Source organism: Etheostoma cragini, chromosome 3 (assembly GCF_013103735.1).
Source record: "Etheostoma cragini isolate CJK2018 chromosome 3, CSU_Ecrag_1.0, whole genome shotgun sequence".
Classification (NCBI taxonomy): Eukaryota; Metazoa; Chordata; class Actinopteri; order Perciformes; family Percidae; genus Etheostoma; species Etheostoma cragini.
The window spans coordinates 13,984,499-14,010,359 of NC_048409.1; the positions used below are offsets into that span (position 1 = coordinate 13,984,499).

Below are 25,861 nucleotides of genomic sequence, written 5' to 3' on the forward strand. Positions count from 1 at the left end.
GCTTTAATTGTTTCTTGTTACTGGTTGAGCATTTATCTTGTCTAGATGCATTGTCAGCTGGCCAATTCTCCCTTCATTTAGTTCATCATAATAACATTCGGAACACAAACACATAAAAACACAAAAACCTGAAAGGATTATCTGATGCTTTATGAAATGATCCAGTAATCATTCCAGATGTGGTCAGTAAGACAGCTTATTAAACAACACAGTTTATACTCAGCAGCAGTACTCTTTAATATTAAACACTGAGTTACAGAACATGCACATACTGTATGTGTATGCTTTACACAGACTCATACCACACCAAGCCTTCATTCAGAGATCAAAAATGGAATTATAAAAATAACAGCCATCTCAGAGTACATAAAGTAAAGACATAGTGTTTCTTTTACAATTAACATTTTTAAATATTTAGCTTTTGAGCAAAGCTGACATTAAAAAAAGATGTAACTTCTCACATCAAACTTGGTCTGTAAAGACACAACTCAGGTTGATAACAAGTTGTTTGATCATAATGTTTCTGACCGTGGTCTCTCTCTTTGATCTGTGACATTAAATACTTGGAACAAATACTCTCTAGTGATCTACACCTACCGTGTATACCACATAAAAGTCTCAGACATATAGAATAGTCAAATATTACAAAATAAGGCACGACATTTACAGTGACAAACCTAATAGTGTTCCAGGTTGTACGTTTAGATTTTAGGAAGGCTCAGCCTCCGAGTGAAATGTTTAGTTAGTGCCTATTTAACAAGTCTTTGATCTCAGTGGCTCTGCCGTCATTGAATAAAAAGTATTGTTATGGCTGATTTTCACCATACATGGCGTACAGGAAGCTGCACTTGTGACTTCCCTCAGACCTGTCTTCCTGGTACATCCTCTCCTCAGCATTTGGGGAGAAGGTGTAACACTCACTGTCCATTATTTGCCCCTTTTCCTCGTCTTAACCAGTCCCTCCAGGGGGATTGTGGTTTGCCCTGATCAGCGTCTGAATTCCAAGAGGAGGAAGAGGAGGAGGAGGAGGAGGGCTGGCGTGTCCAGGTGGAAGCCGTCCTGCTGGTCCTGCTGAAGAAGGACATGCCGTTGGAGGTGGACTTTTTCAGAAGATGCTCAGACTGCTGCTGGGACCGGAGCTGCTGATTGATGATGATCTGGATGTCGTCCTGAGGAGAGGTGAGGAAGAAGAGGAAATGAGCAAGATGATGGATGAGCAGGGACTTTACACCGTCAACACTGCCCTATCATGCAAACTCACTTAACACAATATAATCATCTGACTCTAGCCCATTTAAACACTGCTTGGTTGTGCCAAATGTAGCAGTATTTTTTTTTTATTCAGCTCACTGGTGTTGTATGCATTTCTCTTGACAAGTATTCATTAATGTAAAGGAAAAAGGAGAGGTTTTGGCAATATATCTTAGCAAATCCCATAAAAAGACCAAAACCAACAATGAATTAATAAATGTATCAATTTATCAATGAATTGATAAACTGTAGCTTTTTTGACTGTCCTGTAGAGCGACACTGTTGGCCTAAAACTATTCAAAACACATCAACGAGGCCCAGTTGCACTGGGTGACATGTTACTTAATTACAAAGAAAATGGGTACAGTTTATGCTGCTGCAGTAAATACTCAAAAATAGAGAGAATTGATTTGTTAACAAGAGAAATTTAGAAAATCAACAGCCTCATCCTCCAGGTGCTGAGGAGGTTATGTTCCCAAGGTTGTTAATTTTCTTCCTGTTTGTGTGTTTGTCGGTCCCTAAAAGTAAACTTTATTTGAGTATCACCGTACAGAATAGAATAGAGTGCCTTTATTGTCATTATACAAAAGTCAATCTCATTGCACAGGTACTGCACTGTGCACTGAGATTGAATCAACCCCTTTACAGTGTCGACACGAAATGTAAAAATATAAAAACATAGGAATATAAAATATAAAGTATAGGTAGTGCGGAGAAAAAAAAGAGGGGAGGGGGTGCACAGTCCTGAAAGCAACTACAGTATATATAAAATAGCTTTGTATACACATTATGTGAAAAAAACTGATTTACAAGAATGAAATGCAACAAGAATTTCAGGGAATGATCACAAAGCTTAATAAATGTAGCGCAGATTCTGGTCCAAACCATAAGGGGCTTAAAACAGAATCTAGAAAAAACTAGACCGAATTCTAAAAACAGACCATACGACTGTATGATAGCGTCCTCTGCCTACTATGAGTGTATGATGCCTGATTGCACTGCCTTCACAACCTAAACTGTTTTCTCTGTTCCTATGAACTATTCTGTTCAGTGTATCTGATAAATGTGTGTATCGTTACGTTTTTTTAATAGTGAATTGTATTTGTAGACCAGTTAATGCCAGTCTGCATCTGCATATACAGTACAAGTTATCTGTATTTGAAAAACTATGTTTAAGATGTAATTATCATTTATACTTTGTATTAAAATGGTACTTCTAATGGAAGTAGTGTTAGTTTTAGCTTTACTTATAAGCTGGTTAATACAGCCTGCGTTCTCCTTCATCACTTATGATCACCGGACTTTATTGGACATCAGAAAAAAACTGAAAATGGTCCAAAATTGTCTACAACATCTACGATACCTGTAGATATCATTAAAACATCAGAGTCCTGGCACACGTGTTACCCAAGGCAATATGGGCAGAAGAGAGGAAGACGCGGGTTTTCTAACAGGTCTTCCCCAGACAGAGTTGGCACTACATACTCAGCCTCTATGGTGCTAAACATCGGAGCACCCTAATGTGCTGTCTCAGTCCTCTATTATATAGTCTGTACACCTGTGACTGTATTTAAAAACATCCCAGTATTGTACATAACAGCATTGTGAAATTTGCAGACGATACTACTGTGATAGGACTCATTGACAGCAATAATGAAACTGCCTACAGGGATGAGGTGAGTAACTTGATCATGTGGTGCAGCACATTTAATCTGTCCCTTAATGTGGGGAAAACTAAGGAGGTCATCACAGATTTCAGGAAGAACAAACTCTCAAACTGTAATGAGAACCACGGCAATCAGAATCCCAAAAATAGCAACAACAGCCACGGTGATGTCGACTCCCTAAACCTCCGTTTGTCTCCGTTTACATGCAAACAAAGTTTTCCAAAACTTTGCACAACAAAGGAAAATGTTTCAGTTTTTCAAAATAACCTTGTAGATGTAAACGGGGTACTATTCTCGAAGGCATATAACACAGTCGCCAAGGAAGCAACAAATAGAATTAAAACAACAACACAACAGTGTAAACGTGTAAACAATGGCGAATGAAGAGGTAATTTTATGTTCAGTCACAGTAGGAGTTAAAACACGCTCGGAAGGGGAATGGCTAGAAAGTAGTATTTAGTAGCTTGTCATACAATTTCCCCACTAGCTTTAAGGGTCTACATTAAAGTTATTCATCTTAATATTTGTGGTTTTCATTAGGCAGGAGATGTGCCTACAGATTCCAAGGTTGTTGTGACAAAGACAGCACCAGAGATGGTTTAAAGGTGGTTAAGGATACAGTAGGCTGGATGGGATGGACATTAGCTCTACAGAGAAAGGATCTCACCTGCCAGGCCTCCAGTTCCTGTGACAACTCCAGTTTACGTTGAATGGCTTCTAATAACTGGTTGTTCAGAGAGATCATGTCATTTTTACTTCTCACCAACTCTGCCTCCATCAGGGTTTTCCTACCAAGATATAAGGAAATCTCTTCAGTCACTTACTGTACAAGAATGAATTCAAATACATAACTACAGTATGGCTGCAAGTGTAGCTTTCTTCAAGAAACCAATTAATTACACTTATTTTTATTTTTTGCACATGCATTTTTCCTAACAGCATTTCATTGATTTTCTTCTGAATATTCAACCCAAAATTAAGAGAATTATTACGGCAAACAAAATACGCTTTTGTAAAACAAAGAAATTATGTCGAAGGCATCAGGGTTAATTAGATTTATTGTAAATTTCACTGAGAATTTTGATGAAAAAATTAGCTTCTCACTTGGCTATGGCTTCATCCCGGTCTCTGATGGCCTGCTGGACCACTTCAGCCTGTTCCTGCACACCCTGCAGCTTCTGTTTCAGCTCAGAGTTTTCTAGCTGCAGGTGGACGTTCTGCAAGGGAATTGTATACATCTCTCTGTTTATACATTAAAACTATTGTATTACTTTTAACTTTTTATTCAGTGCTTTGGAAAAGAAAGATGTGCATGTGTTTATATATAAATTAAAAAAAAATCTTTATGCCATGCACCATCATCATCATGCAAGTTAAAGCTGGTAGCAAGTCTTTTTTAAGATAATTTCTTTGGGGACTTTTCCCTATATTAGATAGTGACGGTGGCTAGACAGAAAAGGTGGGAGAGAGATGGCGGACAATATGCAGCAAAGAGCCGCAGGTCGGACTCGAACACGGGCCACCGCAAAGGACTCAGCCTACATGGGGCGCACGCTCTTACTGGCAGAGCTAGAGGTCCACCCAGCAAGGTGTCATTTTAAGGCAGAAAAGAATAAAAAATCCTTAAAGCATAGCTCCAGTAAAGTTTTTTTATTTTTATTTTTTAAAAAGGTCACTGAATCTGTCTATGACACTAGCAATGTCAGTAATGACACAACCAAATCCAAAGATAATGGGCCTCTGTGTGCGCTGCTGCTCCCTAACAGACTGTTTGTTCATCACTAGGTTACCTGATCTCTCAGCTCCTGCGCTGCGCTCGGATTCCCACACTGATCGCCCGTCCTGTCGACAAAAGCTTGATTCAGCTCCTGGGACAGAGACATTACCAAAGAGATCAGGTGTCGGCCGTGCATTTTACAGGGATTCATACCAAAAAGAAGCTTCTGTGGTGCTGGCCTATTTTCACGGTGCTCCAAGGGGAAAAATGGAATGGGAAGGAATCTTTGGTTACAGTGATAAACACCTGCTACGGGTCTGAATGCAATGACGCCCAACAGGACGATCTTGTATGCTTGCTTGTGTCAAAGAGAGGCTCAGCAAAGCATTTGAGATATCAATTGCAATAATTCAGTGGCATCCTTTGCATAAACAAGAACACACACTTCCTCATGGTCCACATGGTTCAGTGTGACGACACTATGGTGCCTCTACCAGACAATATGTGGGCAGATATGCTAACTGTGAATTAATTGATGAATGTGGTATGTGAAGAAGCTGAATCATCTGACCTGTAAGTTATTTCACTTTCAGTACAGTTGTCATTTTTCTGGATCTTCATTTTAGAGGTGACATATTAAAAAAAACCTCTGCATAAACTGCGTTTAAAAATGAACACATTGCACTGTCCAACAAATATGGACTGGTTTCCTCTGCCTTTATCTATCTAGCAGACTAATTCATCAACCTCAGCACACATATGTATACAATACTGATACATGGTTGTAAAATCCAGAAGACATAAAAGCCCCAGCATTATATTCCTGTCCTCCTTTGATTTTCAAACAAAGTCAGCCTTTTGTTTTGCATTTCCTCTCCTGCCCACTTGCTCATTTAGTTGCTCACCTGAAGGCTGGATGCCTGTGCCAGGGTTTGGGCCACTCCTTTCAGCTGATGCAGCATTGCCTGCAGGTCCTTCTGCTGATCCACGACCTCTGACATCTCTGAGCTGTTCAGTTCTCGAGTCAGTGGGAGCAGTAATTGAAGGATGGATCCCATTTCTTGCTTTATCTAAGTGGAACCGGAAAGGAGGCATGTTGATTTGTGTTTATCATGACTTTAAAAAGGGTCAACTTATTTAATAACTTTCTGTTTTTTATGGCCAAAACTGGGTAGTTTGATGTCTCACAACACAATTGTTATAGCTTGGAGGGTGCAACTGTATATTAACCTGACATTAAAAGAGATAATGGATCAAAAACTGATTAAAAATGTACTATTTCTTTCCCCCTTTGCCTTTCAGCACCAAACTTCTTTACACACATCACGTCTTGAGTGAGATCAAGTATTTACACACTGGGAGGAGAAAGCATTACCTCATCACTCTATTTAACTTCCTTGAGTTAAATTTATTACATGATGACAGGGATCTCATGATGCCGCAAAGATATTTGAGGTTAACTTTCATACAGCAGAAGGAATTATCATGTGATATTCTATGATAGGTTTACAGACAACGGTGTAAACGTTTACCGAAAGCTGTAAAAACAAGGAAGCTCTTCTACAATGTGGCTCCGACAAACAGGAAATGTGAAGTGAATGACTCATGAGTTGTTATACATCACATTTCCCTGCTGGAATCAAACAATAACAGTAGACACCCAGAGAGTGAGAACTACTTCAATGTCCATCAGTTTTTTTCTTCCCCCAGGCATAATAGTTAGTATTATGTAATATTTGTTTAAGGCATCTTCCCTTTGAAGATCAGGAACTTTGCATCGCCTTCCTTCAAAACACAAGTCCCACTGTCGCTAAGCAAAACGTTTTCTGCCAGCATGCAATATTTATACACTTTCTAAAATTTAACTTATAGATGGTGTTTCTCTGGGGCCAATATACTATTGTCTTACGGTACACATCTTTTAGGAAACATTTTGTTTAAAAAAAAAAAAAAGGTCCCATGGCGTGAAAATTTCACTCTGAGGTTTCTTAACATTAATATGCATTCCCCAAGCCTGCCTATGGTCCCCCAGTGACTAGAAATGGCAATAGGCGTAAACCGAGCCCTGGGTATCCTGCTCTGCCTTTGAGAAAAGGAAAGCTCAGATGGGGGGGGATCTGGTTACCTCCCCTTTCTCTGCTTTGCTCGCCCAGAGAATTTGGCCCACCCATGAGAGAGAGACATCATGGCTTTCATCCGAGCAAAGTGACAGTTGGTCAAGGCCACACCTCCAGCCTCCACCTTGCCCCTTCCCCCTCTCATTCTCAAAAGCTACAGACTCAGAAACGGCACATACTAAGGAAAGCTCAGTGTAGGACTGGCTCTAGTGGCTGTAATTCTGCACCAATGCTGAATTTTGGGTAAGAGACTTCAGATACAGTATTAGGGACCAGTAAGGTCTATATGAAAGCATCCAAAGAGCACCATGTCATAGGACCTTTAATATTCTGGTTTCCAGTCATCACAGAAAAACATTTTCTTTTTAAACATACATGAATATTTGTGGACAGAAATTCAACAGAAAGAGCACAAAACTAACACTTGCCAACCACAGTATGGAGAGTCAGTGCAGTCAGTCCCAAACTCAGTGTAATTTACAGCCTGGTAGAGAAGGCTGGTTGCGTTACTTAGATACACTGAGTATTTGGGAGACAGACGTTTTAAACAATGTTGTGTTGTAAGAATCATAATTTGAAACATTACTCTGTCCCTTATTGCTAAGAGTGTAATATTCATAAATGTACATATCACTGTAGATACAGTATAATGTTCTATCATATTGATAAGTATATCATACATTTCCTGGAAAATCAATTGGGAAACTGTTGTATTTCCCAAGACTGTAAATCTACTCAGATATGTGGAATCGGTGTGGAGTTCCCTTTCTCAAATGAGTCTGATTGAGGATGGTTTTGGATTCAGGAACTCATTACTACAATTTCAGCTTCCCAGATACAACCATTGAACAAGCTTTTCTTCATCCCCCCCGAACTTTGCAAGCATTCAAACAAATTTGTTGCAGTTGTGCATAATCCATCTTTTGTGTGTGTGTGTGTGTATATATATATATATATATATAGTAAATAGACATTTGCTCTAGTGAGTGTTTCTGGTACAAGGACAGCATACGCAAGAACTAAACTACAGTGCCCATGTTCATTGTCATGAAGGAACATGTTACCCAGTGAAACAGTGTGGCTCACTAATGTGTTTTTATTCGTTTTGGGACAATGGAGCACTACAGGACAGAACAATAAGCTTCATTAGACTTTGACTACACAGACAATTCTGTTAGCATGAACAATTATTGGTTTGTCATGTTTTCGTGGGATTTGTTGACCACTTAGAAAAATGTAGAATATCTCATTTAGAGTATATATCTATCTATTTTGTTTTCTCCTTAATTTCACTGACACGAGAATTCAGCCAAACTTTCTTCTGTTATAGCTTGATGGTTTTGAAAACACTGTAATCTGGCAGCGGCCCAGGTCTGATTCTGAACCCACGGCCATTTGCTGGGTTTCTCCCGCTTTCCTGTCCATATATACTATCCCATAAAAATGCATGCAAAACAGCCCCCCTCCCCCCCCAAAAAAAGAAAAGTAATCTGCTTTAGTACCTCTTCTTTACTGACTCCCAGCCCTGCTGTCTCCAGGCTGCTCTCCAGCTCGGACAGCAGGGAGGCGTCTCCGTGGCTCTTGCCTTCCTGCAGGGACACCTCCTCCTGAAGCTCCTCCACCTGGACCTGCAGCTGCTGTGAGCGACACCTCGCTGCCTCCACCTCCTGCCACGCCTCGGCTAACTATAAGCACAGGAAGGCACAATACGCATGTGTGAAATCACACATTGAAGGTTAGCAACAAGTACAAGAAAAGACAAAGCTGAAGATGAGACTTCATGAATCCTCAGATCATGTCGGGGACGGACTGACAATCTGTGCGTTCGAAAAAAAAAAAAAAACTGAGGAAGAACAGTACAGACGGCGGAGTTATTTTCACATCTGCCAAAGGTACTGGTAAGTGCCAGGAGCAGGACACTATTTAGATAAATAGGCTGCTTTTATCCCTATCTCAGAGAAATGTATAGTCAGCTATCAACATGGGTGTGCATCATGATTATGAAAATTATCGTGCCATTTAGTGCTGTCGAACTTAATGTGTTTAATGTTTCAAATTAACCGAACAGAAATTATTAAAAGGCATTAGAAATGAATTGCGGGTAGACCGCGATTTCACTTTGTTGTATATAAGAGGTTGTAGTGAGCTCACCTTTGCTGCTTGGATGAAGACTATGGTGTTGAATTAAATGGGAAAACACCAGGCATGCATTGGTACTACTCCAATGTGCTACCAAACAAGAAGGGGGCTAAATAATTCATCAAATTGAACCAATGTTCCAAACTAAAAATCCTAGCTTGCACTTTCTGTCATCAGAGTGCATTTCTCCTTATCTTTTATATCTGCGTTTACTATTATGAGACTGGCAAAGACGTGTTGGTTGTTTGGGAAGTCTCTACCGACACAATTGACAGGGCCTAGACATTTTCATAATTTCACAGCCTTGGTATGAATCACAAGTCTAACATGACATTGAAAAATTATTTTACATAGGTTATTCAATGCTAATTCTTTAACACAAAGCAACACATATTATGCCATCAATAATAGCTAATAACCCATCTTTTTCAGGTTGAAGATAGTTGCAGCACAAAAGATGACAGGGTAGTAACTAACAGTAAGAGTAGTTTTGGTGTAGGCCGAAAGATTATCTAATCCCCATGTTCAGGTACAGCAAGTAGCCTACTTTATCTCTGAAAGTGTTGTCAGTAATACTCTGTACTGTTCCTTGCAGATGTAATGGCATTGTTTTTTGGTTTTATTGGACGGCTGAGATTATCATCATTGGTTTTGAGATGTTACTTGCTGTGAGTACCTTGTCTGATAGGCTACAGTATTGTGGCTTAGTATCAGGACATCCTGGCTAGTGTCTGTCTTGCACGGCTAGGGGCAAATACCCGGATGATTGGCCTATTTGAGAGAAAGTCCAGGGCTGTTTTTAGCCCCAGTCCGTCCCTGGATCATGTTGATGATAAACAGACAGAGATGGTAATGATAACACAAAAAGTGCTATACCCAAAAGCCATGTGTGCCTTTTAAAAAGCCATCATGAGAGACTAAGTTTCAGCGTGTGAGAAATCCTGACATTCCAGATTCCAACCTGCAGCCCAACATGAAACTAAACCAACACAAATGGAATCCAGAATTGCGAGGGAAAGTTCCAATGACGGTGACGAGGTGATTGTTTAGCAATGTTCTCCACAATCCCACAGAAAACCAGTCCGCTGGGCAGGGAGCGGACAATGCCCTTGTTATTGAAGGCTCTCCCATTCTTACACCGACCACGCTGAGCTGTTTTGTGTTCCCTCGGCTTTGTGTGCGTGCCTGCCCTTGTGTGTTTACATATGTACCTGCTGGCTGTGCTGCTGGTTGAGTTGGTCATGTAGAGCCAGGTGTGTGTGTAAGGAGGCCAAACTCGCCCTGAGCTCAGTGTTTTCTGTACACACACTCGCCAAACGCTCTTCCAGCAACTGCTCTTTTTGAGTGACACGCAGCACCTGAAAAACACACAAGCACATGTTAATTTCAAAAAGTTGTTTTTCTCAGAATGGAAAAGTCTAACTCTTACGATCCCCTTGCATCACACCTTATCAATTTACCAATGTTGACATATGTGAATGTTTGGAGTTGGCCAAAATGTTTGGAAGTTGATCTCTGACTTTATTCTCGCTGGGAAAAAAACAGCTGAAGTGCAAAAAAAGAAGCAGGTACTTTCCATCATTGTACGCAGGAATGCTCCTTTGTTTCTCGAGTAACTAAAAGTATTAAACTTTTTTTTAAAGAGTGGTTGCATGAACCATTTTCAGAGTCCCTTCTACTACCAGAAAAAGAAGTTGGACTTGCATTGGAGGGTTTTTGAAAGACTGTTCTCTGGCATTGGAAGAGGCAGCTAAAGCCAACATTTCGTGGAATATTTAAATCACAGATATTTCCTCTTTTAAATTTCCAATCAAAAAGGCTAAGAATTATCAAGGTAAGATCTGTGAGGTTAATTGCATTTCCTTTTAAATTTATATAAATACAGAAACTTACTAGGACTAAAAACTACAAATTTATTGTGGAAATGCCCCGTTTGTGTTGTATTTAGTTATTTTTTTTCCTTGAACCCTTTTTTGTTAAGTGGTTTGTCATTATTTATTTCTGTTGGCTTCCTATGTGTGTTCAGACTTGTACTTTTACCCATTCACGTTATAAATTTTTACTATACGATATACTTGTGTTGCATTAAGTACTTTATATATTGGAAAACACACAAAGACTCACAGACAATATTTCCCCATTTTAAGTGACAGTAAACTAAAGTGAATGAAACAAGGTAAGCCGAGATGAACCTGCAGCTGGCAACACAATCAACACTTTTGACAGGAAAAATAATATGAAAACACACAGAGACACACTGGTGCAGTGTGTTCTGGTCATCCTGTCCGTGTGAGTGCATGATGCTCTCAAGAGTAGAGCATTTTACATGACTCTTTTGTTTACATTTACAATCAGTTTTGGTTTGGTTGCAACATTTAGAGGTACACGGTGCGTGGTGGCTACCTGCTCCCTCATGGCACTGATCAGCTCCTCGTCCTGCGGCCGGTTGTGGATTCCTTCTTGTTGGAGCTCCTGTTTCAGAGCCTGCAGCTCACCGGACATGGCTCTCTCCACCTCCATCGCCTGCACACCAGGGAGAAAACACAAGACACACAAGATTCACAAATGAAAGAAAGTAAGAAGGAAAGACACTTGTGGCTACTGAACTTAAAGGATAGCCTTCTTTGTGCGTTTTTGTTTACTTTTAGACACAAGGAGAGATTTAAGCACAGAAAAAGTTCACCCAGCTAGAAATCAAACTACCAAGAATAGTGGACTCGTTGGGATCAGAAAAGGTCAACTTGAAACTCCCAAACAAAGCTCGCCTGAGGGAATTGAGGCAACAATCTTAAAACAACCAAATATAGAGGGTTCTAAATCTTGTAATCTAGACGCAGATGAGAAGAAGCACAATATGAGAAGTTACAGAAAGATAGGGATTAGGTGACTAAAATTGAACATGTGAACATGTGTTTTTGCTGCATGCTCTGCAGCAAAAGGAAAATGAGGAATGGTTTTCTTTACCGTCTTTGGAAAAAAAATGCTCATGGTGACAATATTTCCATCTTGTAACCCCAGGTCTCTAAGAACCTTTCATATAAGACTATAGATCATATCCATACATGACCAGCAATGGAGAAGTCATGCATAAGTGAAATAAAAAAAATAAAAAAAAGTCAGGCCTACAGCGTACAATGTGCCAGCTAACTACCAAACATGCATATAAACTATGTAGGATTTAAAACAAGAAAAGAAAAAAAGAAAAATTGCAAACGTTTCCTGTCCAACTGTCCAATAAAAGTGGATATGCCAAAAAGACCCGACTTCCTTTAAGAGGTCACAAGCCAATAAGGCTGGAAACCCAGACAAAAAGCAACGTGACTCTTGTGATTATCACTCACCCATCAAAAGAACAGAAATGATTAGCCAATGACAAACCAAATGTCATGTCAAGTGTTAAATAATGATTTTGTTATTTGATCATGGTTCTAATTGTTTTTCTCAAATTCAGCTACTTTCTCAACACGGAAGATTTTGAAACATTTAAAAAAATAAAAACGGGGATCTTTATAATGTTGCTGTACCAGATCTGAAGTTCTGGTTAACACTAACCGCCATCCCCGCGTCCTGGTCTGGGACCCTAAGTTCCCCTTACTCAGCAGTTTGGCGGTCTCCTGTCAGGGCGCATCAACACCATATAATACAAGATGAAAGGCCGGCCTGTGCGGCAGATGGACTGGGGGCATCTTGGTGTTGTGTGTGATGTCATCGTGCCACATTAGACAACAGTGGCGGAGGGCAAACTTAGACCTCATGAGGGTGAAGCGGAGGGGCCCAGCTTGAGTGTACGTGTTTGTAACAGTGTACAGAGGAAGTGAGGCAGACTTGAGGGCAATAATTAGTGGGAAGTCTGTGTGACAAGAGTAAACTGCCTCATCTCATCAACACGGGGCCCCTTCCCCACAATAGAGGCAGCGACCCCCTGAGAATCACCAAAACAGGAGTGGAAGGAGGACGCTCCATTTGGTAGAGACACAAAGATGATCCCCCTCACATGTGCCCCCCCCCCCAGCCTCCACCAATCCAAACGCTGAGGCATCTAACAGCTGACTGCCCCAGCTACAGCCGAGCCCCTCAGGGAGCACACAGGCTTTCCCCTGGGATGAAGGGGTATGAGGGGCGAAATCAAAAGGAGAAAATGAAAGACTTATATCTCCCCAATGTATTTTGTCTTTAACTGTTTTGTCCGTGAGCTGCGTGACGCTGGTCGAGGGAGCAGAGGTCACGGGGCTCGCCTCAATTCAGGCATCTCGTGTTGCAATAACGGAAATCTCACAGAAGGAGAGTTTTTCACGGTTGTCCAATAACACCCTGTGATCCACAGCCAGGGAAGCGGATCCTGTAACACTGGGTGGAGAGCAGGAGGTGAAAATGTAATGTGTTTTTCATCTGTTGACCAGACACAGAAAAGACCAAAGGTTTTATTTACTCCCTGTTTACCCTTATTGTTAAAAGAGTGGAGCAAATATTACCATTCCAATTATTTTCATTTTTTATTAATCTGCCAGAGCTGCAACAATTAGTCAATTAATTGATGGACAAAAAAAAAAAAAATATATATATATATATATATATATATTTTAGTTGACTATTTTGATGATCGAATGTTCATTTTATGGTTAATTATTTACCGGTTGCAGCTTCTCAAATGTGAGGACTTGATGCTTTTGTGCGATACATGATTAGTAACTAAATATCTTTGGGGTTTGTAGTTCACAAGACAAGATAATTGAAGACGTCAACTGCGGAGTAGTTGGCATTTTTCATTATTTCCTAAAATGTAATTGACAAAATGTGTAACTAAGAAAATTGGCAGATTGCTCAAATAGTTGCAGCCTTAAAAGACTAAAAACAAATTGTTTTTTTCTGACAAAAAGTCCCAACCTCAAACATATTGATATTTGAATCAACACATTTCAGAAGGTGACAGCAGCAAAACGTTTTTTTTTTGCGTGAGAAATGACTAATGATTAATCAATTAGTCAATTAATGGATTTGTCAGTCAACAGACACATAATGGGAAACTCCTTTGATAATCTTTTCAGCTCTACAAAGTAGAAACACTGTAATAAATACTGTCTGTATAACACAATTCAAGCAACATCACTACACACTAAAGCTCCTAAACCGAACATAAAGTTCCCTTAAAAACTGTTTAGACAATAGATGAACGTTATTACATTTATGAATGTAGCATTTCATTTTATTGCAGGATTGTTGTTTCCCTTTTAACAAAGTCTATTTAATAAACTGGCAGCATATTGAGTGGTGTACAAACAAATTATGACTACTGGTTAAACTAAATTTAACTTGAGACCAGTCCAAACCACTGTCCTGAATTTACCTTTAGGGATGTATTATTGATGTACAGTATTTTCCCAAAAACTGACAAAACATTATCAACATTTCCAGCTTATCATTGCATAATCATACTCCCTTTCCAGTATGGCATTTCTTATCCAGTAGATGTGTTTACATTCCAATTTTTAATACACTGATAATGTGAAGCTGTGGAACATTTTCTTGCACAAGAGTCAAACTAAACCAGCCAAATGTCTAAATCTCGATTTTCTTTCCTTCAGAGTAAATTAACTTACTGGCTCCTCCATATCAGATTTTATAGATTTCATTGCTATACATTCACAGAGATAAGTGATAAATCATAAGGACGTGCATCAGACACAAGACTAACTAATGCTCAACTTCAGTGTTCTCATCGTTGTGTGGCAGTTGCAGGAACAATAACATTTGTAATGTAATCAAAAGAAAAACAGCCTGACATCACTCAACAGTCCCTGATATTTTAACACCTGAACAGTCAGCTCTGAACCTTGTGACAATCTGGCACACAGCAACAGTGTTTTTATGTGGCCGTTTCCTTAAATGCACGAGGATGGAGAGTCGACGCAAACTTTTCCTCTCACATGAGAGCTTTGCTGTTGCTGGTAAACATGAAGAATTCTTTCTCTCTCAGGTTTCTGTGTTGCGATGTACAGACGCCCTCCTCCAGATTCCTGTCATGCTCTGGTTACACTCTCACAATCAGGATATAGTGTTTCAAGCTCTCTGAAACCTGCCACAGCTGCAGCTGACTCACAATCAAAAAAAGACATAATACACACATAAATGATCAAAACATTGTCTTGTCTGCTGATGTTATCTAAAAATATTTGAGGTTTGTGCCATTAGATAAATCAAGATATTTGAAAGACGTCATCTTTTTACATGTTTCATTATATTTTTCACCGATTCACAGACTCAATCTGGACACACAGAACAAAATCTCCTGTTCCGGTCATATCTGCGGGAGCGCCTGCTCAAAACACACAGAAACACAGAAACAGGGACACAACTCACCAAAGCAGAAGCACCCTTCACCACGTCTAGAAAAGACACGCCAGACATATATTCACTCTATCTTCTGGCTTTTTACAACCACAGAGTCCGGACTTGACCATGTCTGACGCCAAATAAAACATTTTCTCCACTTCCTACTCCCTGAACAGCCCAAACAGTGATAGCACCTTTTATCTAAATTGACTTTTTCCTGAACTTCAAGGGAGTTGGTTATCCTTTAATAAGTGCTTTAGCCCGGCCGCAGAGAGGGGGAAGACATTCATAGTTCCTTATTCTGCGGACCTTGACCCTTATGGGAGGGTCTTACACTGTTGTTTGGATTCATTTTTAACTCTGCCAGCTCAAGTCTGCGGCTTGAAAACAACACAAGGAACTGCTCTACATAGCAATCGGCCATGTGTAACGCAACACTTCACAATTGTAATGTTAGCAAAACATTCGCTACTTTCTCAGGCTGGAAAAATACTCAAGGTTGTCCAGCTGTGTGATCCAATCAGCTCCTCTATGGTAACTGATAAGAGGCAGTAAAATATGTCACCGGTTGGATCTTCCTCGAGATCAGACACTGAAGATCATAAATGTTTGACTTAAACACATATAAGCTGATAAGGATTTAAATCAGCTGTATGATGCTAGATCTTTTTTCCATTACATAATATAAGTATCTAAGCCCTTTATTAAAAAAGGCCAAAAAGTTGACTTCATGACACTAAATAATCTGGTTAAATAGATAAGAATGTTCTCACGTAGGGCTGCAACTAATTATTATTTTTCAAAGTTGACTAATCTGCCCATTTGTTTTCTCCATCAATTGAGTAATATAAAAAAAAGTAGTGAAAGATGCCTGTCACAATTTACTAAAGGTCAGGGTGAAGTCTTCAAGTACGCTGTTGTGTTCAACCAACAGTCCAAAACTCAAAGATATTCAGTTTACAACGACATTAAACAAAGAAAAGCTGAACATCTCACATTTGAGAAGCTGGAAGAAGAGCATGTTTTCTCAAAAACTGACTTATCTAATTAACGAACCAGCATCTTCCAAAGCTCTTCGATGCTTTCCTCCCTCTGTCCCAGATCTGAAATCACATCATGGTATTAACTTTCCCTCCCCATCTTATTTGCATATGGTTTTCATTCTGCCCAACAATGGCACAGATCGTTGCCTGAAGCCAACAACACTTTGTTGAATAACTACTGACTAAACAACTTCTGTCTCTCCTGCGAAGATGCCAACTTTCCTTTTCATCAAAACTTATATCAGTAAGCATTTTGTCATGTTTGCTGTGGGAACTGTATGAAAGTTTGGCCTTGCTGAAGAGCAGATTAGACGGAGTCAGACTGATACTTGAGTGGTTTGCAGAGTACATTGAGTATCAGTGTGAGGATTAGGTGACAGCCTATCTTATATATTTTGACTCTGAAGGCCAGAAGCTTTGGATCCACAGCCCATGTCTATTTTAACAGAGACTCCTGTCACAGAACATTTCATTTACTTCACACAAAATAACATTAATTGGCCACACTAAAACACTCACTGTGTTGAGCTGCTCCCTGAGTCGCTGGGTGTGTTCTCTGTGCTCCACCTGGGCTCGACTCTTGTCCCTCTCGGCCTCGCCGAGGGCCCGGGTGAGCCGCTCCACCTGGGCCCTCAGCTCACTCACGTCACTCTCCAGGTCCAACACCTGGCTCTCCCACTGGGACTGGCTGGCCTCCAGCTTCAGCCGCAGCTCATGCCTGCCCTGCTCCAGCTCCTACACAGGGGTGGAAGGATTGTACAACTAAATAAACATGGACTGTTTATACACTGGATTGGTTTGAAATTCTAAGGCTTATAAATTATCCTCTTCAGCAACATGGTACTCTAATGTATTGTTTTGACAAGAAATTTGAATGACAAAATGGGCTCACTCAGAGCTGTGAAGGATCATGGGAAATGTATGACAGCTGGAATCTGAATGACTAAAAATAAATAAAAAGGTAAATAAATAAAAGAAAAGGTAAATTATTTAATTCACAGTATATCCTAGTATACAGAAATGTCAGTCCAATCTGTTTCATATATTTCATTAAAACTGAACTATTACACAGAAAAACTACTTTATTGAAATGATTAATTGAGACATTTTTCAGGTCAAACTGCCAATCACTCTTATTTTGTGTTATGTGATGGTTACAAGATTTAGGAAATTGGGTATCTATCACTATTATCTGAAAATTGATAGACCAAATGATGAATCAATCTATTGACAAATCAGCAGGTTAGCAATAATAAAAACATTTGTTAGAGACAGCCTCAGTACATGTATAATTATTTATCAATGTTTCTCAAGGTCAGTTTCTAGGCAGATAAAGCTGTGTCATGTATTAATTGCACTTTGTAAAGTGCTGATTTAAGTCGTAGTCACACCTGATAAGATTTAAGATTGAACATCTGAAGGGCATCTCCCTGAGAAAAGCAACAGGCCGTTATTTAGTCTGACTTAACCTTTCAGGTGCGTGATGCTCGGATGCGGTAGGCAACAGCTTCACAACAAAGACAAAGATGTGTAAAAGTTTTCAGACAACTTCATTTCCCCGAGTGTCTCCCGCTTTACTGCTGTTAGATGTGTTGTTTTGAAGACATTTAGAAACGGAGAATCATCTCCGATTGATTTCAAGATGCTGAAAGTGTGTGAGACTTGATGGGCTCACAGTAAATCAGTGGGCTTTGTTGCTGAGTGACCTACTCACTGCAGTTTGCTCCTTGTCTTAGATGTACAAGTGGACAGCCTATGTCTCATAAGGAGTTAGTGTCACACATGTTGGATTCCTGGGATGTGTCTCTTAAGAAATACTTCTGCAGTCAGTGGACCAACACAAAAAAAGAGTGCAGTGAGAGCACAGAATGGACCTGCTCACACTGAGTAAAGTTTAGTAAAGCAACACTTTGACATGGAACTTTACATTTTTGTATGGAAATGGCAGCTACATTAAGATTTTCTATGGATATCAAATACATTGGCATAGGGTTACAATGTAGCCTATTTTGGAATATATTAAATGAAATACAGTCTGATGAATCCTAGTGTGCTTACTATTGTTTCTCACCACATTAATGTGCATTTTTTCCATTATCAAAGTTGAGGATTTTAAGTTGTCATTTGGACATACCATAACAATAAAGAAACTGCCAACTGGTCGTATTTTTCATAGCTACATATACCACATGCAGCCTACACGGATAAAAACATCTTGTGATCCATAGTGTGTATAAATTGTGACACATTCTTTAATGAAAATGACTAATTGCCATTGCACCCCGTAATATTTGATATAGGCCTACTGGATTAATTTTGTTCCCGAAGTTGCTCCACTGTCTGATACAAGTTGTAAAAGATAAAGCCTAAACTGTAGGCTACTATTGAGACTTCATCCACCCACTTCAAATATTAGCAGCAGGACGTCTGATATTTGTTAAACCACATATTTGACCGGAAATATTTCCTTACAGTCTAATAACTCTGTGTATTACAGTAGATTGAGTCTTACCTCCAGCTTGTCTGCGTATTGTTCATGAAGTTTGTCGCTCTTCTCTTTCAACTGACGGTTTTCCAGGAGCAATGCGTTTCCCAGCTGGGCTGCCAAAATAACCTCTTCCTCCTTTTGTTTCAGAGCAGCAACAAGTTCATCGGGGTCTTGATAATCTGTAATTTCCTCCGCTCCGTAGTCGAAGTAGAAATCCTCTTCCAGGTCCATTTTCTTGGACTTGAAGCTCCAATCATCCAGTCGATCCATAACCGAGTGTTGATTCAAACGCACCAGCTGCTTAAAATAGTGTTTCTAAAGACACAAAGACACAGAAACACTGTGAAATAGTGGCGCACACGTGTGGATAAGTTGTCCATCCATGACACACCTGGGTGTCTGCGTCTGCGTCTCTGTTGGGGATTTGAGTGAGGATGAAGGTTTGAGCTCCACAGTAAAAGTAGGCTGGTCCGTCTGTCACCAGCTGGTGACTGTTTGTCTCCAGGGGGATGTGGCTACAGTCACCTGAGCAACTGTTACCAACCAGACTGACACCTGTCCTCGTTTCTGTGGAAAATTACCACAGAGCTAGCTCCACCTGTGTGATGGGATTCAGCGGTGGAAGAAGTAGGCCTACTCACACCTTTTACTTCAAAAGAAGTAGTACCACAGTGTAAAAATACAAACTCCTGGCTTCGAAATGTTACTTAAGTAAAAGTACAACAGTACAGCCTTCAAAATATACATGGAGTAGGCCTACCAAAAGTAGCTTACTTATTTTTTTTGCAACCCATTATTAATAACCCATTTCATAAGAATGTATGTTATTGGAATATAATTAGTTTAATTTAGATTAGTGTATATCAATGTTAAAGCTGGTAAAGGCCAATTTGAATCACTTTAGATAATGCTTAATAGCTTAGCCTATAATATTGTCTCATATTTTATTTGTTGATTTTGTATTTATAATCTGAATCTATGTAACAATAACTAAATGTATCAAATAAATGTGGCGGAGTAAAAAGTGCAGTATTTCAGTCGGACATGTAGTAGGGTATTAGCATTAAGTAGTAGAAAATGGAATTACTTAAGTAAAGTACAAGTAGCCTACCTAAAAATACTTAAAAGTACAGTACTTGAGTGTGTGTACTCAGTTACTTTCCACTACTGGATTTTAGGTGATTTAATTCTTTGAATATTACTTTAGTCACAATTTTTAGTTTTACACATCTTTCCACAAATTACTGCCTCAAAAAACACCGTCGCATTGAACCAACAGATCGCTGGTGTTATCCAAAAGAACAACATAGTACATCCTAACACTTTCTGTTTAAAATCTCTGAATCATTGAACAGCTTAATTATACTGCTGCTCATTCATGTGCCCTATCCTGTCTTTTTGTTCTTTATGCATGTCTTCAAAACAAAAGGCACCAATGTTGTCACCACTTGACAATAGAGGTGGGCAATGTGACAATATCAATTTTAGTGAAAGAATTTGTGTAACAGTTTCATGTAAATATTGGATTTTGACATGATTTTTGCATCAGTGTAATGAAGTGCTTTGATCTGTCAGTATTTAATTAGCATATATTTCCCCATGAACAATTTCTCAATGGATTTCCCAGAAAATTGATCATATATTCATCTGCACTGCACATATAACCAAAAACATGTTTTGGATGCCAAGACTATACTATAATCAAGCCAATATGATATTTTGGAGTACGGCAGTGAGGGGATCACTGATTCGGTAATCCATCCACCCAATAAGGGCTTAACAAGTCCATCATAAAGGGAATGCCTGCTTGCTTTGTCTGCCTGCTTTCCAGAGTTCAAAGGTCAGCCCCTGCAAGGTTTGATGGAACAGGGGGCAGTGTCAGGGGAATAAAAGACGCAGCATCCTGACGCATGGCAAGGCTTTTGTTATGGAGAGGCGGCACAGCTTCTGTACATATGGCAGTAGGGGCCGAGCAAACATAGGAGGCTTGACGTACACCACTGTCTTCTTTGTTCCTGTTCAGTTTACAGGCTACTGATGGATGGGGCCTGTTGCCATAAATGTGACACATGTGGTCAAGCAGTGCTCACAGAGGAAAGGAGACAACACATTCATACAAAGCTAATGAAGCTCATGGGTTTGTCTGTCTGAGCGTGTGTGCATACAGTCATGTGTCAGAGGTATAGGGGCCGTTTTATTAGGCAATCACAAATGTTTAATAACAACTGCTTCCACCACTTCTTGCCGTAACAATGTTAACTTGTTCTACTGAGTCAGACCCCAGAGGACTCTTCTACTTTGCTCTAACAGTGATGGTATCATTTAAGTCCAAGTTTTTTTCTGCTGTAGGAGCTTCTTCTGCAGCAGCAACACCTGTGATTGGTAATGTGAAAGGAAAGGGCACAAACATAGTCCAGATACTGGTTGGGAAGAAGATGAAGGCATAATGTAGAAGAAGAAAAACATGGTGAGTGACTCTACATATTATGATATTAGTCAAGAAAGATCACCTCCACTAAATAAGGACCCCAAATGATTGAGTCCATCAATGGCCAGAGGATGGAAGCTGATGTAAATTCATCCACATAGTAGTAGTAGAAATACCAGAAAAATTGCACTTTGTTGCGTACTTGAGTATATTTAGCCTACTTAGTTTTACGTTCCATAGTTCTGTTACAGAAAGGTTGTAACTCTAATGTGGATGATATTTTATGATTATTGAACATAACTCCAGCCTATCACAGGCCCTCTAGTGGCTCCTAGTGGACAAACATGTCAAACACATCACTTAGTTCCCTTCCAGGAGAGTTTTATTTTTCTTTAAATAACGAGAGGACGTTTCAAGAGTCAAATAATTTTTTTCTGTTTGTTGTTTCTAATGTCTTTTAATTATTTTTCTTTACATTTTTTGTTTATATTTCTATAAAGCCCATTCCTTTACATTCGTATATACTTTTTTCTACAGCTTCTGTTTTGTTGTCACTTTACTATTATGTAAATTAAATGTTTTACTTTACTTTCTTCTAGTGTTCATTTTATTGCTCACTTCTGCGTGAATTATTAGTGTATTGAATTATTAAAGAAGCACTACCCACGCCGACCAGCAGGTGGCGGTATGTGACCCTCACCTTCCACTAAACACTGTAAAAAGAGGAAGCACAATGTATGAACAACAACGCTTGAACTTTCATGAGTTGGACAACTGTCTTAACGTTGCTGTCACACATTTATATTAGCTGTTTACCATTGTAGTGACAATGGACAGGAGCTTAGGGACAGTTTCAGCCATCAAAGCATTAGGGTGAGTAACGTTGAACTGCTTCCATGTTTACTGCGTACGTTACTCTGATTTGTTGTTACAGCCATATACAGATAACCCGTGTGAAGCCAATTTTAATGTTTGGTATAGTATGAAACAAGTTAGCTGTTATATAAGCACTTAATTCTCGGTGCGTTTAATGTGTCATCTAGTATCAGCACTTTGGTCTTTCCAGTACATTAGGGTATACTTTCCAACCTGCAGCCGGTAATTTCACCTGTCGTCGTTACTTCCTGCTCAGGTACCCGGGCGGCTGCTGCCTCACGCGGTGTAAATGTGACGAACTTCCCTGTCCGCTGCTCACTTGGCTGACTGCACAGCTGAGGAGTCTCTGTCCAGAGCTACAAGGTTTTTATCATTAACCCCTGTCTGTGGTGCAGCGTGTCCTCTGTGGTGTTGGATGACGTAAACCCCTTTTTATTTCTCAATTAGATTTTATTTCATTTTTTTGGAATTTACACAGCAACATTGCATATAAGCATACATTAAGTAGTGGTCTAAGCTTAGGGGAGAGAATCAAAACAACCTATCAACATTACAAATATAAAACAGATATGTATCCTTGTACCTAAGAAGAAATATTGGTCTGCTTAGTCTGGCACCTTTCAAGCCACATGGACCCCAAAAATGTTGCCATTTCGTAAACACCTTTTTAAGTCAACCGGTGGTGATTTTTTTACCTGTGCATTAGTAAAATAATATCCAGATCTGGTTAGTTTTGTTGTAATAAACCACCTGACGATGACCTGAGATCTATTGTAACTTCTAACATTAAGAAACAAACTGAGCACGTTTGTAGTAGTAGTTCATTGTGGTTTTTCTATTATTATTTTTGTCATTGTTAAGGTAGAATAATGTATTCTTTTGATAATCCTGAAGGAAGTTTCTGTGCCAAAGATGCTCAGTATAAATAGCTAAATAGACATAAATATACAAACTATGCACAAATTCATAGTAAAATAAAAAAGATCTCTTAATCGTTACCAGCATATAATGGGGGGGGGGTTAGAGTTGGTAAACACTAAAATAAAGTAAAGTCAATGTGTTCTCGTGGACAAAGTCTATAACATACTTTTTTAAATCTTAAAAATCTTTAAACTTTTTGGCCAATGTGTACTTTACATCGACACTAATGCATCTGCAATAAGCTAACATCAGCTGATCTATCAATCTACCTCTAATAGAAAAAATACACAGGGTATACATTTTAGGCAAATAAAGTGTAAATTACTAATGGTAGTACAATGCATGAATGAAAGTGCAGAATGCTGTTTTCTATTTTATACTGTGCTATGCTGTACAGTATTTTGTTTAGGACATAACTGTACTTGTTACTTGTTGCTGCATGCTTTATATACAAAGACACTTGCTGGAATGTGCTGTATAAATAAAATTGCCTTGTCTTCCCTTTTTTCAGACTCAACCATGACAGGTGACGTCTTGCTGGTGGGAGAGTTGAGGACTTTACTGTCAAACATGTTGTCTCCCCTCACAGTGCTGACCTCAGAGCTGCTGGGGCCGTCCATCCTGAACAAAGTCACCGGTGAGAAATAACAGGATTCTGGGTTCTTTTGTTGAGTTGTGTGTTTAGGGTAATAACCGATAAATTTCCTGTCCAACTTTTTAAATAGTTGGTGTATCATCTTAAAATGATTGTTCATTTCTTTAGAGTACCTTGTATCAGAATTACAAGCAGCTCTAATACTGAAGCAGAAGGAATTGCATCCTGAGGAGGAGACCACAGGAGAGGATTCTGAAAAAGAGAAGCGAGTTGAGGAAGTCACTGAGTTTTGTCAGGAGTATCCAGATGATGATGATGATGATGATGATGATGAAGATGACAAAGACAGAAGGAAGGCGGAGATGCAGGCAGAATGGATATTACTGATGCACGCCCTCGACATAGATTCCTCCTCTAAAATTACAGATGTGTTGCGTGAGGTAAGTCTCATATAAGAGAAACTGAGATGTGTAAAAGTCATGCCTACAAACAGAGAAGCACTGAAAGCTATTTTTTAATATTATTTAAATGCAGGTTGAGTCAAGGCTTACTCGTCTACCACGTGGAGAGATGACAAATCCGCTTCTTAACACCAGCCTCAGCTTAGAGCAGTGGGTATGTTGCCAGGGCTGTTATCAGTTTATTACACATCATATTGAACTCTAACGTTAGCATTTCAACCTTATTTTCTTTCTTTTTCACAGGTACAAGTTAAAAAGATCAATCAAGTTCTGTCAGCAGATTATCAATGTCGGCGACAAATGATGATTAAACGTTTTCAGGTTACACTTGAGTCATTTGCATGGGGAGAAAAACAAAAGGTAGGCATGGTAAATCACTGCACTTGTTAGAACTTACTCACTTTAAGAATAGCCATACTAAAATGTGGATCATTTGGTTGTTGGTTGGTCTTCTGCCCTCATGATGTGTGTGGATGCACAGCTATGCAGCACGCTACACTTCTAATCTACACACACTTAACACATCGCTCAATTTCCTGATGAATGAAATTTCATAGTAATATGTACGATAGTCTTAATTTAGTTTTATATAGAAGTGGTGGACAGACCTTGCCTTACATAGAGCCATGCCACCAGTGGGGCTAAAAATAACTTGAAAGATGAATACATTATTAAAATGTACTGCATTTCTGTCAATTGACTACTTCAATAAAGTAATAAAAAGTCCTTTATTTACAGGAGCGCAGTGAAGCGCTGGCCACAGTGCCTCCTCTTTCATCCCTCATCGGCTCCTGCCGAGTCACCCCGTCTCTTCTGATCGCCATCAGAGAGGATCAGTCCTTCATTGAGCCAATCGTGGCTGGAAAAAGCACCCCTGTCTACAAGGTACAACCGTAAACTGTCATAAACCATGCCTGTGATTCTGAATGGAGACATTTCTCCTTCAGAATACAGATGGCCTCAAATTCTTCTTTGGTCTCACTAGATGTTGATGGGCAGCGTGCCAGACAGAGGAGGACGACCAGGAGAAATTGAACCACCTATGCCAGTGTGGAAAAACCAAAGAGCGAAAGGACACGGATCAGGACGAGGAGGTGGTTGCCATCAACGTAGATTTTCAGATAAAAAAAAGAAAGGGAAAAAAGAGTAATGTGTCATTCTCTTACTGCTTAATTTGAAAAAATCTTTTTTTATTTAAATCTTAATTATGAAATGCAATATGGCTGTGGAACGCTACATATGATATCATTTTATAGTTGGAAAGGTTTGCATAATTCTTAGATATAATTTGTTCGTACATGTACATACATGGCTGTTTTCTTTTCTAAAATAATTTAGCTTTTCATTGCTATAATGTGCTGGTATATGACCAGATATTTTTGTAATATGTTTGTTGAGAAACATAATGATTAAAAATGATTCGATTTTTTTATGTGTTGGGTTTGCACATTTATTTGCGCATTTGTTTACTAAAGAATAAACCTATTAAACACAAATGTGTTGTAATTTTGTGCAATGTTGGTAATGGTTTTATGCTTACGATAGCCGAGCAATTACCAGTTAATGTAGCTCTAATTTCTAGTGAGAAAACAACACTGATGTAGACTAAATTGCTATTTGGTTTTACTGCATGTTATTGGAAATGCTGAAAAACGGTTGCAGTAATCAAAAGGTCTAAAACAAGGCAACCCCTAAATGACAAGTGACTGATTCACCCAGCACAATGTAAGTTTTTTTATATATATATTTATTACACATGTAATACTCTATAATTTACATATATAAGAATCTAGAAATATAATTATAGCTTATAGGTAGAGGTAGAATT

The 25,861-nt window shown here is 39.3% G+C and overlaps 2 protein-coding genes across 3 annotated transcripts; one reads left to right on the forward strand and one right to left on the reverse strand.

Moving 5' to 3' along the window:
• Positions 1-216: 216 nt before the first annotated feature.
• Positions 217-19,236, reverse strand: si:ch211-235m3.5 (BICD family-like cargo adapter 1). Of its 2 annotated transcripts, none has more exons than XM_034867529.1 (10): positions 18,777-19,236; positions 16,784-16,999; positions 11,295-11,414; positions 10,103-10,249; positions 8,255-8,437; positions 5,541-5,705; positions 4,709-4,786; positions 4,023-4,156; positions 3,586-3,706; positions 217-1,169 (listed from the first exon to the last, which is right to left on the reverse strand). In XM_034867529.1, exons 1-10 carry the CDS (start codon positions 19,020-19,022, stop codon positions 918-920), a joined length of 1,662 nt encoding a protein of 553 aa, XP_034723420.1. In that variant the 5' UTR covers positions 19,023-19,236; the 3' UTR covers positions 217-917. The 2 variants fall into 2 exon arrangements, with proteins under 2 accessions (XP_034723420.1, XP_034723421.1); XM_034867530.1 differs by having other exon boundaries at positions 4,023-4,135; positions 18,777-19,234.
• A 2,635-nt stretch (positions 19,237-21,871) lies between these two features.
• On the forward strand, positions 21,872-25,529 carry im:7138535 (uncharacterized protein LOC797998 homolog). The gene is made up of 8 exons (XM_034867836.1): positions 21,872-22,053; positions 22,313-22,419; positions 23,489-23,614; positions 23,741-24,012; positions 24,107-24,187; positions 24,277-24,393; positions 24,772-24,918; positions 25,019-25,529. The coding sequence occupies exons 1-8, from the start codon at positions 22,010-22,012 to the stop codon at positions 25,181-25,183; spliced, it is 1,059 nt and encodes a 352-aa protein (XP_034723727.1). The 5' UTR covers positions 21,872-22,009; the 3' UTR covers positions 25,184-25,529.
• The last annotated feature ends 332 nt before the right edge of the window (positions 25,530-25,861 follow it).

Coding starts and splice junctions, on each gene's coding strand:
- im:7138535 (XM_034867836.1), top strand. CDS start 22,010: ATGGACAGGAGCTTAGGGACAGTTTCAGCCATCAAAGCATTAGG. Junction 24,394..24,771: donor CATGGGGAGAAAAACAAAAG/GTAGGCATGGTA, acceptor CTTTATTTACAG/GAGCGCAGTGAAGCGCTGGC. Junction 24,919..25,018: donor AAAGCACCCCTGTCTACAAG/GTACAACCGTAA, acceptor TGGTCTCACTAG/ATGTTGATGGGCAGCGTGCC.
- si:ch211-235m3.5 (XM_034867529.1), bottom strand. CDS start 19,022: ATGGATCGACTGGATGATTGGAGCTTCAAGTCCAAGAAAATGGACCTG. Junction 8,438..10,102: donor ACCAGCAGCACAGCCAGCAG/GTACATATGTAA, acceptor CTGTGCTTATAG/TTAGCCGAGGCGTGGCAGGA. Junction 5,706..8,254: donor TGGGAGTCAGTAAAGAAGAG/GTACTAAAGCAG, acceptor GGTTCCACTTAG/ATAAAGCAAGAAATGGGATC.